Genomic DNA, 16948 nt, shown 5'->3' with positions numbered 1-16948 from the left:
GCTGGAGATGTTCACTATGCAAATACTTTCAATAAAAAAGGGTTAGAAATATATATTCACATATCATCATACGATTTCCAAATTGTGTCCGAATTTATCGAACGTAGTGTAGCAAGATATTAGCTTTTGGCAGTAGCTGAAAACTTACTGGTAACTACGTTTAACCGTAAGGTGGATTGAATATGATTATTATAATTTTTTCTGTAAGTGCTTGATGACTTTTAGGAATTATAGCTTGGTGTTGCTTAATCAATTTAATTTTTAATCTATTTTTATGAATTCATTCGCTATTTTTATTCAGTTTTATTGAACATATTCCAGTTAACGTACTAATAAATCATCAAACTTTAAATTGTAATCATTCTTTCAATCTTTTTGGTAGACATGTTTTTGACTGCTGAGTTATGAATAAAATCATGTGAGCATAAAAAAGATAGTGTGAATTAAAATCACGCCGACGGTGTCCACCATCAATCAAAATTATTTGCACTGATGTGATAGTATAGCCATAATTACCTTCAGCTGAATCAATCGATTTGTTTTTGTATGTTTAAGCAAATGAACTGTAATCTTTACCTACCTATCGTATCAAAATTTTTCATGCTTTAATAAATTTGCGATGTTAAACGGAGATCCACGACGTTTTTTTCTGGTACTTTCTGTAACTAATTAGCGCAAAACAAACTCTGTTAAATTACCTGTAACGACAAGATGTAACATATCAGCCTTATCTGAAAAAAAAAAGAATCATACGACTAATTTTGCTGATCAATACTCGGTTATAAGTTTTGAAATAAAAAAAAAATTTATTGAACTATATCAACACCATTGCATACCAATTTTGCATTCTTTAACTTAGTAGTACAGCGCACGATTTTTTCTTACTTTCTATTTACAGTTTTCGAGTTGGACAGATTCATTCCGGAGGTGTTTACTGCTTTTGAACCGAGAAGTTTTGCGTTATTTCATCGTGTTTCAAAGTTGCTTATATTCCGGAAAGCTCAAGGAGAAATAATCTTAGCACGTTTAATGTTCCCGTTGTGCATTCCTATTTGATACTGGTAGCATGAAATACACCTCTCCAGAATGTGAAACGAGATACTCTATATGATAGAGCGAGTTTTTTCTTATCAAACATATACATGTATATATCTATGGCTTTGGGTTCGGTTGCTTTAAATTTCCTATCTTCATCCTATCTCTCTCGGTGGTGACGACGCACGATTCTGAACACGTACAGCTCGGGAATACTTTTGATTCCAGCTCTGAGAAATAGCATAGAATTTTTGCATGTTCGACTACGGCGTGTGGCATGCCAATAGTAAAGTTTTAATTGCTTTGTCGCTTCATTGCCGGCGCACTTGTGAATGGGTAAAGCTGCCAAGAGGATTATCTTATCTAGAGTCTAATGTTGAATGGAGGGCAGAAGCATCAGTGCAACTGGTTGCTTTTTTGTTACAGCTTCTTCTCAACTAAAGTGAATCGATACTGCTAATAATCTTCAGTGTTTATGGTGATAAAACCTAGTAGACAGCAGAATGTTTTTTGACAGCTTTACCCTACAAGTTTACATCACCCCCAGTTTCAAGCCCAGCCATAAAAAAGAATTGGCATGCTGGCAAAGTTGACGCTCACTGACTGGCGTCTTGAATGATTGATTGTGGTGAAAGGCGGTCTTTTGCTCCAGCATCAGATTAGCTTTTGGCCAGTTGAGAAGATTACACTGGACACATGAGGCTGCCGTACATGGAAACGGATCAACGGCGGTGGTTCCGGCAACCGGAGATGTTACATCCACCGTGGTGAGGAGATGATTTTTCGCACCAGACTGACCTGTTGATGGAATCGTTTTACCAGCCAGTAACCCATTGCCCTCGCTGACTATATAATTCGGCAGAATAAACATTGTAGTGGAAATCTGTGGCACGGCGTCCGGATGACTATTAAAAACTTTGAACGTTGGCATGAGTGAAGCGGACGTTGATGGATGCTCCAGGTTCGGTTGCTGCAACGAGATTCAAGCGAAAAGATGTCGGATAATCAGAATTGCTTATTTTAGTCTTCAAAAACTGAAAAACAAAAATTATATTGTTATGACAGTGTGGTGGATCATTACCACATTTCCACATCGCTCCATTTGGTTAGGTTAGTTTGTTTAGGATATCGGCAAGATTTCGTTGTTTTGAAAGTTCAACCATTAACAAATAAGTATGCAAGGTTTGGGTTTTCGATAAGCGTAGGCCTAAATAAACAAAAGGCAGCATGCCAAGGGTAATTTCTTTTATGTTTGCTCCATTTATTTTCTTTTGCTTTAACCAGTAGCAGTTGCAGTTCATAGATAATTCTAGGCAGATTTTAATACTCTAGTTCATATTGGGAAAGCCTCAGCGTTTTTAAATTATTAACGTTAGGTTTTTTTGGATTTGTATTTGGATACAGTACAATTAAACAGATTTTGATTAATTTATGTGTCTTACCAAAAGTCGCGATAAGATTTGAGAATATTATAGCCCTACCCGATAACCGTTATTGCCTTACATCTTTTCAAGCTGAAATTAAACTCTTAAAGGAAAAGAAACTTTGCCAACAAATCTTAAAGCACCATCGGAGCGAGCAAATTGACATGCCAGTTTTTTTTGTCAGAAAAGTTAAAAAACCCACGAACTCGACTGCAATACATACAATACAATGGTTCTCGAAGGTGGGCATTCTATTGCACTTCTTATCGGATGACCGGTTGCAATACATACTTGGCTAAAAGTTTCAAGTGCTTCAAAGTAGGTCAGCATGGAGAAAGTTTGTATGTCTTGAGGATAAAATAGATGGTATTGTGATGTGGCAATGGCTGTTAAAGTAACATTTATTTTTCAGGCGTGACAGTTCAATAACAAAAAATAGAAATTTATATATAACAAAGCTTCCAGAAACTTTAACGCGAAAATAACATTTAATGGAAACTTTTTATGAGTCATATTTTTGGGAGTAGAATACAGAAATTCATATATAGCAGTGATGAAACTAGAGCTCACTAGGAGAACCATTGCTGGTTATCTATCGCATGGGACGCTATTGCTAGTTTTCAACTATTAACAATGATGCGCCTACTTGTCATGAAAAAAAAAATCAAACGGGTCCCGCTGAAAGCTTAGTTGAAAGGTTCCAAGGAATTTCTCATTCTTGTATGTAATTCAAGGTACCTAGTTACTGGCATGTACTATAAGGCAATTAAAAGAAAAATTTTCGAATCACATACTTTTTGGATAATTGTGCAATATGCCCTAGCCTCGTATTGAGAATTCCCTTTTTTCTATCAAGACACTCATTTTCCTAGTCCGACAGTGACCACCGGGTGAGGAGCAACAAAGCCTTGGATCAAGGCACATGACGTCACGTGTCTCCGCAATGCTTGCTTGTAGACTGTTCACGGAGACTTGTATCAACTTGGCACTAAGCTCTTTTGAGCTTGTGAAGTCACCGGGACGGGATGGCATACTATCAATCTTCCTGCAAAATCGGACGAAGTCATCATGTTCGAACTCATCAACCTTTTTGAGCCAGTTTTACTCTGGGAGACATCCCGGTCATCTGGCGAAACGTTAAGGTGGTGTTTATGACAAACCCGGGCAAAAAAAGATAAAACATTGCCAAAGGCTTTCAGATCTATAAGTCTGACGTCAACGGTTCTCAAGTTGATGGAGAAAATTACGGATAACTACATGCGCAGTGAAGAATTTGCTCTTGCATAAGCATCAATATGCCTATCAACAGGGCAAATCTACAGAAACCGGTTTGCATTGCCTAGTGACGAAGATCGAGAAGACACTGAAATATAAAGAAACAGCATTCTGCGCTTTTCTTGACATGGAGGGAGCCTTCGATAACACGTACTTTGCATCAATTCACAGGGCTCTACAAAATAAAGGAGTCGATGATACTACAATGAGCTGGATTCAAGCATTGCTTTCGGGCCGTCGAAAGGTGCATGGACACGCGGCCAAGAGTGGCAGCGTTGTCCGAACAACTCGACGCTATAATCGAATTCTCGGCGAATAGGCGAAATATCGCTGGCGGCCTGAAGCAGAGCCTCCTCCTGCTTCGGGCCACTATTGATGAAGCCAGGAAGGAGCACGAAGAACTTCTAGCTTGGGTGAAGGCGGCCGAGAAAGAGGTAAGGACCAGAAGGGCGACTGCATCTAAAGAGGTACAGACAGATGCCCCCTCGTTCGCGGCGGTCTGCTCTACAGGGCAGGTCGCTAAGCGAACGAGGCAGTCCCCGGGGGAAGCGGCCCCCGGGAACCCCAAGAAACGGTTGGTTGTGCTACTCCCACAGGAGAACACACCAACCGGTTCAAGGTCCGCCGCGGAAACGGCACAAGTGGAGGCTACGGGCAACCATTGGACTACTGTAGAGGGTAGGAGGCGTCGGGAAGGTGCGACGCGCCAGAACGGCGGAGTGGCCAGAGGACCGAAAAAGGTCAAAAAGGCGCGGAGTAGGGGTGATGCCCTCATACTCATGACGGACGGGTCGAAATACTCAGAAGTCTTGAAGAAGATGAGGGGGGAAACCCAGCTCAAGGATCTGGGGGCGGATGTGCGGAGTATCCGCCGATCTCGCACTGGCGAGATGATACTTGAGATCCGGAAGGACGCCAAGAACAAGGGGGCTACCTATAAAATGGTAGCTGAAAACCCAAGTAACACACAAAACATGTTAGAAAATAGATTACAACGAAAGTAGTCATATAAGTGTACTACAAGCGCAATTAAAAACTTGTATTATTATATTGTGTTTGAAGTTGTTTTTCATCAGTAATACAACCGCATTTCGAAAACAAGCCCATTTTTTCTGGTTTTGGAGATGTTTTTAATAACATGAGTTCGAGAATAACAATCACTATCACTTGGTCTTTTCGTAAGACATTACACCATCTAATAACAACATTACGTACCTGTAAAATGTTTTTCCTTAGTACAACAGTCGTAGCATTCAACACTCAACTTAAAAATACTTGATCAAATTAATATTTGAATTGAACGATTTCTATATTTATTCGAAGCGGGTCAAAACGTGCCATCAAAAGATAAACAAAACGCTTGCAGTGTAACCAATATCACTTCAGTTTTTTGTTATTGTATATCTAACAACGTTTTCTAGTTTTGTTAGATTTTATATCCAGATAACGTTGAAACTATGCGAAAACAATTTTAATATTCAAGCATAGAAACAACTCTTTTTGAAAGGTTGAAAATTATTTTTTGTCATCAATTAAATTTAATAAATAATCAATTAAAACTGTCACTGATAAAAGCTATTGTCGATCTAGTTGCACTGCGCCGACACAACACATTTGCGCATGCGCTGGTTAACAGTTGTCATAGCAACAGATTTGCGCATTGCCTATTACCATTGTTCTATTAGCCTTCATGTTTTGCGCTTTTCTGGTGATAGAGATGTCATGGAATAGGTAACGTCAACTATTCTATACCAACGTGTGTTACTTGGGAAGGTCCTAGGGAAGGAGGTGCAAGTACGGGCACTCACCTCAGAGGTGACTCTCCAGCTTAAAAACCTGGACGAAATCACCGAGGGGTGCGACATTGCACAAGCCCTCAAAGCGAAGTGCGGGGTGGAGGTGGCTGAGGAGTCAATCCGCCTCCGCAAAGGTCCGGCGGGGACCCAGATAGCTACCTTCCGACTACCATCGGCGGATGCTAACCTGGCCCTGAAAGAAGGCAAGTTGAAGGTCGGCTGGTCTGTATGTCCTCTGGGCATACTACAGCAACCAGACATTTTCTTTCGGTGCTTTGAGGGTGGACATAAGTCCTGGACCTGCAAGGGGCCCGATAGGGGCCAGTTGTGCAGGCGATGTGGAGGTGCAGGCCATAAAGCGAAGGACTGTGGGGAGTCTCCCAAGTGTATGGTATGTTCCGGGAAACGGGACGCCAAACACTTTATGGGAGGCCCCAGGTGCCCAGCCGGTAAGCCGGCTGTGAAACCACGGGCGTAAGAGTGACGCAACTGAACCTGAACCATTGCTTCGCGGCTCAGCAGCTGCTACACCAAACAGCCACTGAGTCGTTGTCGGACATCGCCATCATATCGGACCCCTACCGCATCCCTCCCGGAAACGGTAACTGGGTTGCGGATAAGTCCAGTTTGGTGGCCATATGTACGACGGGCAAGTTCCCGGTTCAGGAGGTTGTCTCAACCTCCTGAACGTAGTTGCTAAGGTGAACGGAGTGTTCTACTGCAGTTTCTATGCTCCGCCTCGTTGGTCTACCGAAAGGTTCACCCTGATGGTCGATCTCCTATCCATGGAGCTAACGGGTCTAACGCCGTTGGTGGTGGCGGGCGAATTCAACGCTTGGGCTGTTGAGTGTGGAAGTCGCTTCACGAACCAGAGGGGCCAGATCTTGTTGGAGGCTTTGGCGAAGCTCAACCTAGATCTGGCCAACGTTGGGAACAAAAGTACATTTAGCAGAAATGGCGCGGAGTCGATCATCGACGTGACGTTCTCCAGCCCAGGACTGATCAAGAACTGGAGGGTAGACGATGGCTACACTAATAGCGACCACCAGGCGGTCTGTTATAGTGTAGACAACAACGAGAGGTGGCAAGCGACGAGTAGGGCCAACACTCCGTTCGCCCACGGGTGGAAGACATCGCATTTTGATGCCGAGGTATTTGAAGAGGCAATTAGACGAGAGCGCGAGGGGGGCAATCGGATTCGCCCGACGCCTGACCAACTAGTTGCTATGCTATCTCGGGCGTGCGACGCCACCATGCCTAGGACTCGCCAACCTAGGAATGGGAAGCCAGCGGTCTACTGGTGGACTGACGAGATAGCGGACCTTCACAGTGCGTGCCTCCGTGCGAGACGGAGGATGCAGCGTGCGCGAACAGACGAACAGACAAACAGAGGACAGAGCGCCGCGCAGCATTCAGTTCTGCCAGATCGACGCTGAAGAGTGCGATTAAGGGCAGCAAGAGGGCCTGTTTCGATAGGCTATGCGCGAGTACCAATACGAACCCGTGGGGTGACGCCTACAGGATCGTAATGGCCAAGACCAAAGGCGCGCTGGCGCCTGCAGAGCGATCACCAGCGATGCTGGAGCGAATCATCGAGGGACTCTTTCCGCGCCACGAGCCAAGTCCTTGGCCTCCGGCGGTCGAGTCCCACGTCCGACGTTCCAGTATCAGTATCCAGTTCCAGACACAGACCAGGGATGGTTGGCCAACCTGCCGAGCATCCAATCCGTGGGTGACAACAGCCGTGTCGAGGTTCAGGAGGAGGCAAGGGTTACGAATGAGGAACTCATCGTGATCGCCAACTCTCTAAAGGTGAGCAAGGCACCGGGACCGAATGTCATCCCCCACCTGGCAATCAGGCTGGCGATAAAAACGGCCCCCGGGCTGTTTCGAATAGTCATGCAAAGGTGCCTGGATGACTGCCTCTTTCCGGATAGGTGGAAGCGGCAGAAATTGGTCCTACTGCCGAAGGCTGGGAAACCACCAGGTGACCCATCGGCATATAGGCTTATCTGCCTGCAAGACACGACGGGCAAGGTACTTGAGAGGATTATCCTCAACAGACTCGTGAGGTGCACAGAGGGTGTAAACGGTCTGGCAAGCAACCAGTTCGGCTTCCGGAAGGGCAGGTCCACGCTGGATGCCATCGCCTCCGTCACCAAGACGGCGGAGATAGCACTCCAGCGCAAGAGAAGAGGAATACGCTATTGCGCTATCGTCACGCTTGACGTGAAGAATGCGTTCAATAGCGCCAGTTGGGACTCCATAGCGCTCGCGCTCAGGAGCATCCATGTACCGGTGTCGCTGTTCAAGATTCTGGAAAACTACTTCTAGAATCGAGTACTGGTTTACAACACAGAGGAGGGTCAGAAGTACGTCCCAATCACCGCCGGGGTTCCGCAAGGTTCAATCCTGGGTCCGGTGTTGTGGAACGTCATGTATGACGGGGTGTTGAAACTAAAGTTTCCTGTAGGGGTTGTGATCGTCGGCTTTGCAGACGACATAACGCTAGAGGTTTACGGCGAGTCGATCAAAGAGGTCGAGTTGACGGCTGCGCATTGCATAAGGAAGGTCGAGGACTGGATGCGCTCCAGGAAACTGGAGCTTGCGCACCATAAGGCGGAGGTCACGGTTGTGAATAAACCGTAAATCAGAGTAACAGGCGGTGGTCAGAGTCGGAGACTGTACCATCACCTCAAAGCGACCGTTGAAGCTCTTGGGGGTTATGGTCGACGACAAGCTCATGTTCGGGAGCCACGTCGACTATGCCTGTAAGAGGGCCTCATCGGCTATTGCAGCACTATCTCGTATGATGTCCAATAGCTCAGCGGTCTATGGCAGCAAGCGAAGACTTCTTGCCAGCGTGGTTTCGTCCATACTTAGGTATGGTGGGCCAGTATAGTATAGTATAGCCAGTATAGCGCTAGGTACTAACAGTTACCGCGGGAAACTGGAAAGTACCTACAGGCTCATGTGCCTGAGAGTTGTGAGTGCGTATCGGACGGTGTCATACGATGCAATCTGTGTCTTGTCCGGCAGGATGCCTATCAGCATCGCCATCAAGGAGGACAGAGAGTGTTTCGACCACCGTGACACAAGGGGCATACGAGGTACCAGAAGGTCATTCTCGATGCTCCGTTGGCAGAGGGAATGGTCTAATTCCACAAAGGGCAGATGGACGCACCGACTTATACCGGAGATATCCGGCTGGGTCGGGAGGCGACATGGCGAGCTGAACTTCCACCTGACACAGATCCTGTCAGGCCATGGTTGCTTCAGGCATTATATGCACTGGTTTGGGCACGCGGGGTCCCCCATGTGTCCCGAGTGCGTGGAAGAGGAGGAGACTGCAGAGCATGTCTTCTTCGTATGCCCCCGTTTCGTAAGAGCGAGGAGCAACATGATGGCTGTGAGCGGGCCTGGCACTACTCCGGGCAATCTTGTCCGGAAGATGTGCGACGACCCGGACATCTGGAACGCGGCCTGTGCGGCCGCCTCCCAGATTGTCCTGGAGCTACAACGTGTGTGGCGGGTCAATCACCAACACGCCAGTGGTAGCTAACTACCAGTCTCTAGGTAGTTAGCTAGGAGGTTATAAGAGTAAAGAGGGTGCATCACGCACAAAAGCCACTTCCCGACGTAATACTTAACCGTCGTTCCGGGAAGACCACGGCTGGAGACTGGAGGGGTTTTAGTGGGTCGGGACAGGGATCAGTAGGTGTCTGGGGGAGTGTAACTACCCCAACATCTTTCCCCTAGTCTCATCCCCACACCCTGAGCTCTCTTCTCAGGTGTCTATTTGCAGATTTCCCCGCCACCTTTGAAAAAAAAAAGCAATGCTTTCGAGCAGGAGGTCATAGCTGCATTGGAAGATACATTTTTCACAGAGGAGGCAGTGAAAGGGTGTCCTCTGGGAGGAGTTCTCTCTCCCCTGCTTTGGTCACTGGTGGTAGACGCTTATCTCACTAAGTTATCCCGGCTAGGCTACGAAGTCATTGGTTATGCCGATGATGTAGTCCTCATTGTTAGGGGAAAATGTGATGCAACTCTATCTAGTCGAATACAAACGGCTCCTAACACTACCTCCCAGTGGTGCTTAGAATAAGGGATGAACATTAACCCCACCAAAAAAGTCATTATACCCTTTACCAAGCGAAGGGTGCATTCAATCACTCCTCCACTATTGAATGTGGTAAGACTGAGTTTCAGCAATGAGACCAAATACCTTGGAATCATTCTGGATACAAAGCTGAATTGGACTGCTCAACTAGATTATATATGTTGGATCATCGACATTTTTCGGTGAAAAGTAGACTTTAAAAGCAATTATTTCCGAACGATTCGACCTACTTTATTACAAATTTTTTTCGGTCATCCTCAGCGGGTTTTGCTACACAATCTAGGTTATACCGGCGTTTCAACTTCTGCCGGTATTGCTCAGATTGTGTGGCAAAACCCGCTGAGGATGACCGAAAAAAATTTGTAATAAAGTATGTCGAATCGTTCGGAAATAATTGCTTTTTAAGTCTACTTTTCACCGAAAAATGTCGATGATCCAACATATATAAAATCAAGCGGTGATGATCTCAACGAAACAAATCAACTAGATTATGCTATTAAGAGGGCGACTTCAGCGATCTGGGCTTGCAGTACACTGTTCGGCAAGACCTGAGGGCTAAAACTATAATTAGCACTCTGGTCTTACATCACCATTGCTCGGCCACGTATGACCTACGCAGCCCTAGTATTGTGACCTAAGGTAAATGAAACGACAGCCCAGACAAAACTAAACAAAGTTCAACGACTGACCTGTCTTTCAGTTACCAGTGCTCTGTGCACAACGCCGATTACAGCCATGGAAGCCATGCTCTACTTACTGCCTCTCCATCTGCATGTGAAGAAGTAGGTAGAGCTTGGTGCACTTAGACTACGAAGAAACACAACGATGCTCGAAGGTGACCAAACGGGTCACCCAAACATTCTCCATTTTTCTCGGACCTGAATCGTCCCGGTACCGCCGTTAGGCATTGCTTCAGCGAGAAGGGCGAGTGTACTCTTTATGCACCCCTTATTATTCACTGATCACTACAATACAATTATCGATAAGGCTAGCAACATGCTTAGTTTTATAAAACGTTTTTGCTATAATTTCCGAGATCCATACACAATAAAACACTTTATAATTCCTATGTCAGGTCACTTTCAGAATACTGTAGCATTGTATGATCTCTGTTTTCTGCAACACATGTAGACAGAATAGAATCAGTGCAAAAACAATTCCTGTTATATGCACCTCGTAATCTACGATGGACGTCATTTCCCCTATTATCATATGACGAACGCTGCAGACTCATCGACATCCAATCATTAAAAGCCCGTCCCGAATTCGCAATGATGTCATTTGTTAACGATATCGAATCTCAGCGTGTCGATTCACCCGAAATATCACCAAAACTCAATTTTTATGTGCCTTCTAGAAATTTGCAAGCTCGGATTTTGTTTTCTTTAAATCATCAACGAAATGATTTTGCCAAATACGGGCCATTAATCAAATGATGTTAGTGTATAACCAACACTGTGAAGCAATTGATTTTTCTATGTCGAGCACTGTTGGTTATACCAACGGGATCAAAAAAGGGAAATTTTCCGAAATAATAATCTCCCAATAAAACACGAACCGTTTACTTAATAGGATGATTATTATTTTCCTGTAACAAACACATAAAGGATTTAGCAATTATTAATATCAAATTCTTAGTTTCTAATTTACAGGGAAAATCAACTTACGTTTAGTTCCGCTTAGTTCTATCACCAGATCATCGAAATTTATCCGTACTAATAGAATTTAAGCTTTTCCGTACCAAAATGTTAGATTTAAGGTTTTTTATAATGTTCACGTATCTTCTAATTTAGTTACCGTAGTATATAAGTAGCAGAACTTTAAGCCTAACTTCCCACGCAGAATGTGGTATAGGGGTGACCGCACTTTCAACAACCTGTTATATTTTAGGTTCAAGTTAGTGAATTATTAATTAATCAATATTTTTACCAAAGAGTATGACTATAAATTTTACCAAAAAATATGACTCACAGGAGACACCAACCGTACTGTATATATAGTTTTAATTCTAATTTAAATCACTTAGGTTATAACTGCTTTCGCTCGTTTCGCTGGATGAAGAAGGAAAGACCAACTTTGCCGACTCACCGTACTGACATCGAGCACTGTCACTTCTTTGGAAATGCGCACGGCTCCGACTGTGTTGTTGTTCTACGACGGCGCGCTGTGCAGGGGTACGCCAACATTCCCCCCAGGTACGTCGAGCTCCAGGTCGGCTTACTATTCGTCGCGCCGTACATCTAGCACGGCCAGCTTGGCCACCGGTCGATCGTAGATACCGCTCGCCGTTCTTACAGTTGCTGATCGAGGTAGGCCATCCCTGCCACGACAGACTTCAATTACCTTGCCTTTGGGCCAGCAGTTTCGTGGGCTCTTTGGATCAACGATTACCACTACATCGCCCACTTCAATCGCTTTCACATTAGCAAACCATTTCGCTCTGCGAGTGATCACAGGGAGGTAGTCACTTACCCAACGTCGCCAGAATTGGTTCGCGAGGATCTGTGAAGTACGCCAACATCGCCGTAACATGGTACCGCTATCTTCGAGTGTACACAGCGGTTTAGTTCCATCCGATGATCCCAGCAGGAAATGATTCGGTGTCAGCGCCTAAGCTCACGGCAGGTTCCAATGAAGTTGGTTCCGCGATCACTATAGATCGTCCGTGGAGTGCCACGACGAGATATGAAGTTTCGTAGTGCCATTATGCATGAGTTGGTGTTCAGTGAATGGACGACTTCAATATGGACTGCTCGGACTGTTAAGCAGGTAACAAGCATTCCCCAACGCTTTTCGGTACGTCTTCCTACAGCAACGTCGAGTGGGCCAAAGTAATCGATGCCTACGTTAGTAAACGGTCGTGTAAAAGCATCTAGTCTTGCTGGGGGAAGATCAGCCATTATGGGAGGCTGTGGAGATACTCTTTCGTTTTTACATCGCTGGCAGTTATTACGTACTCGAGTAACGGTAGCGCGGAGTCCAGAGATGCAATATTTTTGACGTATTTGGTTGATTACGGTTTCATAGTTTTGATGGTGATATTTTTGGTGGTGGTGTGCGATAATAAGCAAAGTGGTGTGGTGTGTATGGGGCATAATGATTGGATTCTTGGCATCCGCGGTAGCATAATGGCAAGCGGCAATCCGCCCGCGCATTCGCATAACTCCTCGCTCATCGATCCACGGGGTAAGCTTGTACAAAGGACTATTTTTAGGCAGCGTAGTGCGTGAGTTCTGTGCTGTTTCTTCTGCAAAAGCGCGAGCTCGTCCGGATAGGCGTCTGCTTGAGCTTGCCGGATCAAATAGTCCTCAGCGTTGGAAATCTCCTTCAACGTTAGCAGACCAGTAGTTACTGTCTGCTTCTTGAAATTTGCAATGTAGTTGCGAGAAAAACGAAAGACGTATGCCATTATGTTAGTCACTTTTTTCCAGCTGCTGAATTTACTCACGCTAAAAAGCGGCTTGGCTGTCTGAAAATGCAGTAGCAGGTACGGGCGTAGTTCAGTTTAAGTTTGACCATTTATTGACGGCTGACACGGCCAATTCCTCTCCGAGCGCCAAAGAAAATCTGGTCCTGTAAACCAGCGGTCTTCAGACGACATAACCGGATTATACACCCATTTCGTGCCGTCGTCAGCCACGTTTTATTTGGTGGGAACCCAGCTCGAGTCTGCTGCTTCTGTGGAGTCCAATATCTCGCTAACTCGATGTGCTACAAATTGCGTAAACCGGCGATGATCCGAATTAACCCAGCATATAACGTCACGGGAATCTGACCAAAATATTCGTCGTGTTATGTTGACTGATAGAGAGTCAGCAACGGCTTGCGATAATCGCACGCCGAGTACTGCTGCTTGCAGTTCAAGCCTTGGGATTGAAAGAAACTTTAAGGGAGCTACTCTGGTTTTGGCAGCTACTAAACTGCATTCGGTGGTTTCACCCTGGGAGAAACGTATATAGCATGCAGCGGCCATTCCATTTTCGCTCGCGTCGACGAACGTATGTAGCTCCCCTGCGGTACAACTTGCTGGGAGTCGCTTACGGTAGCAACGTCTAATTTTGAGTGTTTCTACCTGTGGGATAACCTGGAGCCATGCACGCCACTTAGTAAAGAGTGCATCATTAATTTCTTCATCCCAATTTACACCGGACCGCCAGACTTCTTGGAGGAGAACCTTCAGGTACATCAAGAAATGTGCAATTAGCCCTAGAGGGTCGAACATGGACATCAACACTCGAAGCATTTCACGTTTGGTTGGACGTCGATGACCCTGCAGAAGAGATTGTTCATAACGGTTCCATCCAATTTTATAAGTTAAAACATCGGATGCAGTGCACCACCACATTCCCAACACCTTTTCTGTTGCCAATTCCGGCGAAATGTCAAGATTTTTCTCGATGGTTCTGCCTTCATTCAAAGCTGCCAACACTCGTTGAGAATTGCTGATCCAGTTTCTGATTTCAAAGCATCCTTGCTCGTGTATGAACCTCACTTGCCTTGCCAATTGTATTGCTTCTTCTTCCGTATCGACGCTTATCAACATGTCGTCCACGTAGTGACGCCTTTGAATGATATCCGCTGCTTTTGGGTATTCCGCTCATTCGCTCTGCGTTTATGTTTTTTGCATATTGGGCACTGCTTGGGGAACAACACGCGCCGAAGGTCATCACGCGCATTACGTAGACTGACAACTGGCCGTTATCTTCTCTCCAATAAAAACGCTGGCACTGTTGGTCTTCATCACGAATCATGATCTGGTGAAACATCTCACGCAGATCACCCGTTAGGCCGATCGCTCCCTCGCGGAACTGGACGAGGATGGAAAACAGTGAGATTAGCTGATCAATTCCTTTTAAGAGAAAGCAGTTCAGCGACTTTCCAAACGACGTGGCCGCAGCGTTCCACACAATACGGAGTTTTCCTGGTTTGTTGGGATTCGTAACTGGGAACATCGGCAAATACCAGATACGACCATACGAGCCAGCTAGCTCTGCATCTGATAGTTTGCGGATATAACCTTTGTCTATGTAGTCCACGATTTTCTGCTTTGATGCTTCGGCAAGCTTAGAGTCTTTCGCCATGCGTTTTTCTAGGCATCTAAATCTGCGCTGAGCCATTATTCGGCTATCGGGTAGGCGAACTTCATCATATCGTCAGAGTAGTCCGGTCTCGAAGCGTGTACCTGTGAATCTAGTGAGGTTTTGAAGAAGAGATTGTGCCCTCTGATCTTCCTTAGAAAGTAGAGGCTCTGCAGCTTTAGTGACACCTAAACTATCTAGGGAAAAGTACGCTTTCATCGCTTGGTGCAAGTCTTCGTCTGACTGGTTGCCACAGGCACAAACGTGAAAGGTTGAATGCACCAAGTTTGGTGCGTCATCTATGTCTCCCCCACCGCAAACCGTCCAACCTAGGCGGGTTTTTACAGCAAGTGGATGTTTTGGACCACCTTCCCGACTTTTGAGGACTAGTGTGAGGTGTTGATCCTTCATACCGATCAAAACTCTCGGTCGCACCGCTTCATAGGAGGAGATCGGCAAGTTTCGAAGTACGGGTGCCGGCGAGATAGTTCTTCTATATTTAGTGATTGCGATGGAAGTAACAAACTATCGACTGTACGTACTCCGCTCATGCTGAATCTTTTGGTTCTTTCGCCTACTCCCGAAACTTCAAGGTTGACAACCCGCGAAGTATCTTCTTGACGCTGTGTTCCACCGGTCCAGTGCAAACAAAGAGGTTTTACCTGCCCTTCAAGTCCAAGCTCGTCAGCCAGATCGTTATCAAGCAATGTGAGGGCTGACCCGTCATCTAAAAGGCAAAGCTTTGTACAGAGCCATATTTTCCGTGCAGCATAACTGGCAGGTAGCGGAATAACGTTTGGATGGCCTTGACCTGATGAGTATGACACCCTTCATCAGTCTAGGTCTAGGAGTTTGCAATTCGTCGTTGTGTAACAATTCATGGTGCTTGAAATTGCATCCATTTTTTCCGCACACTTTCGTTTGGCATCCACCATTGTGTCGTCGCAGGCACCGGCGACAGAGACTAAATTCTCTCACAGCTGCCCAGCGCTAGTCACGTGATAGGCTTAGGAAGCGTTTGCATTTACCCAGAGTTTTGCATGTTCCATTACAGACCAGGCAGTCTTGGTTCGTGGAAACTGTTTTTTGAGTAGGGTTATCGGAGTGCGCGTTTACAAAGTCGTTACATTTTTTACTTCCATGGCCTTCACGATGGACGTTTCCAAAAATGTTTGGAATTGTCACAGCACTAGCAGCCTCTGCCAAAGAGTACAACCAATGACTAAACGCAGCCAAATTAACTGTTGGTAATGTTTGCCTATACTGGGCCCAATTTAGTTTAATTGTCGGCGGCAGCTTATTAACCAACTGATGAAGCAAGGATACATTGTACAGATATTCTTCCACTCCACAGGCATCGACAGTTGCGCAGAAATTTTCAATGCTTACTGCAAAATCCACAAGGGTTTCCAATTTATCTTCACGCAAAGCGGGCAAACAGTTAATTTTTGCAATTAGCGTATGTATAATAGCTTCCGGTTGACCAAACAACATTTTCAGCGTCGCCATCACACCATTGACGTTAGCCGGATGCAAAAGTCGACATTTAACGGCGTCGTATGCACGTCCTCTCAAACACTTTTGAAGACGAATCATATTCTCTGCATCTGTAAGACCACACATTTCCGTCGTGCTGTTGAACGATGATAAGAATAGAGGCCAATCCTCAGGATTGCCGGAAAACGTTGGAAGTTCCCGGGAGATTACCTGTCTCGACGCTAGCTGTTGATGTGTAAGTGAACGTTGTGCTGAATTGTCCACTTGGGGAACATGTGCCAGACTACTGTGGTGACGAGGCCCTGCCATCGTTTGTTGCTTCGGTCGTTGTACATCTCGCTGTACGTCAGATTTCGCGACGCTAACGCTTCGTTGGGAACCATTACAACTTGTGAGATTATCCACCCATTCACTAACGTAGCTACGGGCCGAACTTGAACTTTTTTCATTCACCATCTCTTCAAGCAGTTGATATTTCCTTGCTAGGAATGCCTTCTCATTGGCAGATTTTTCTGATGCCTGTCGGCGTTCGAGTTCTTGTTCTTCTTCCAGCTTCTGCAGCTTTAGCTTCAGTAGTGCCTGCGTCGATCGGCAAGATGATCCAGACGCAAGCGATGTCGGTTTCTTGTGCGGCTTTTTATCGAAGATTGAACCAGACTGAGATGGTACAGGATTGCGCTGTCGCTGCTGTTTGTGTGATTTATCTTGCTTTTTTTCACCGAC

At 45.6% G+C, this 16948-nt stretch overlaps 1 protein-coding gene across 2 annotated transcripts in view; it reads right to left on the bottom strand.

Moving 5' to 3' along the window:
• Window positions 1-785: 785 nt before the first annotated feature.
• LOC129728876 (uncharacterized) overlaps window positions 786-16948 on the bottom strand; it is a 149729-nt gene continuing 133566 nt past the window's right edge. For both annotated transcript variants that reach the window (XM_055687344.1, XM_055687345.1), the window contains exon 9: window positions 786-2005. In XM_055687344.1, coding sequence (XP_055543319.1) covers window positions 1568-2005 — 438 coding nt within the window. In that variant the 3' untranslated portion in view covers window positions 786-1567. The remainder of the gene's footprint in view (window positions 2006-16948) is intronic.

Source organism: Wyeomyia smithii, chromosome 3 (genome assembly GCF_029784165.1).
Source record: "Wyeomyia smithii strain HCP4-BCI-WySm-NY-G18 chromosome 3, ASM2978416v1, whole genome shotgun sequence".
NCBI classification, from domain to species: Eukaryota; Metazoa; Arthropoda; class Insecta; order Diptera; family Culicidae; genus Wyeomyia; species Wyeomyia smithii.
This window is presented reverse-complemented; position numbering and strand designations above follow the sequence as displayed.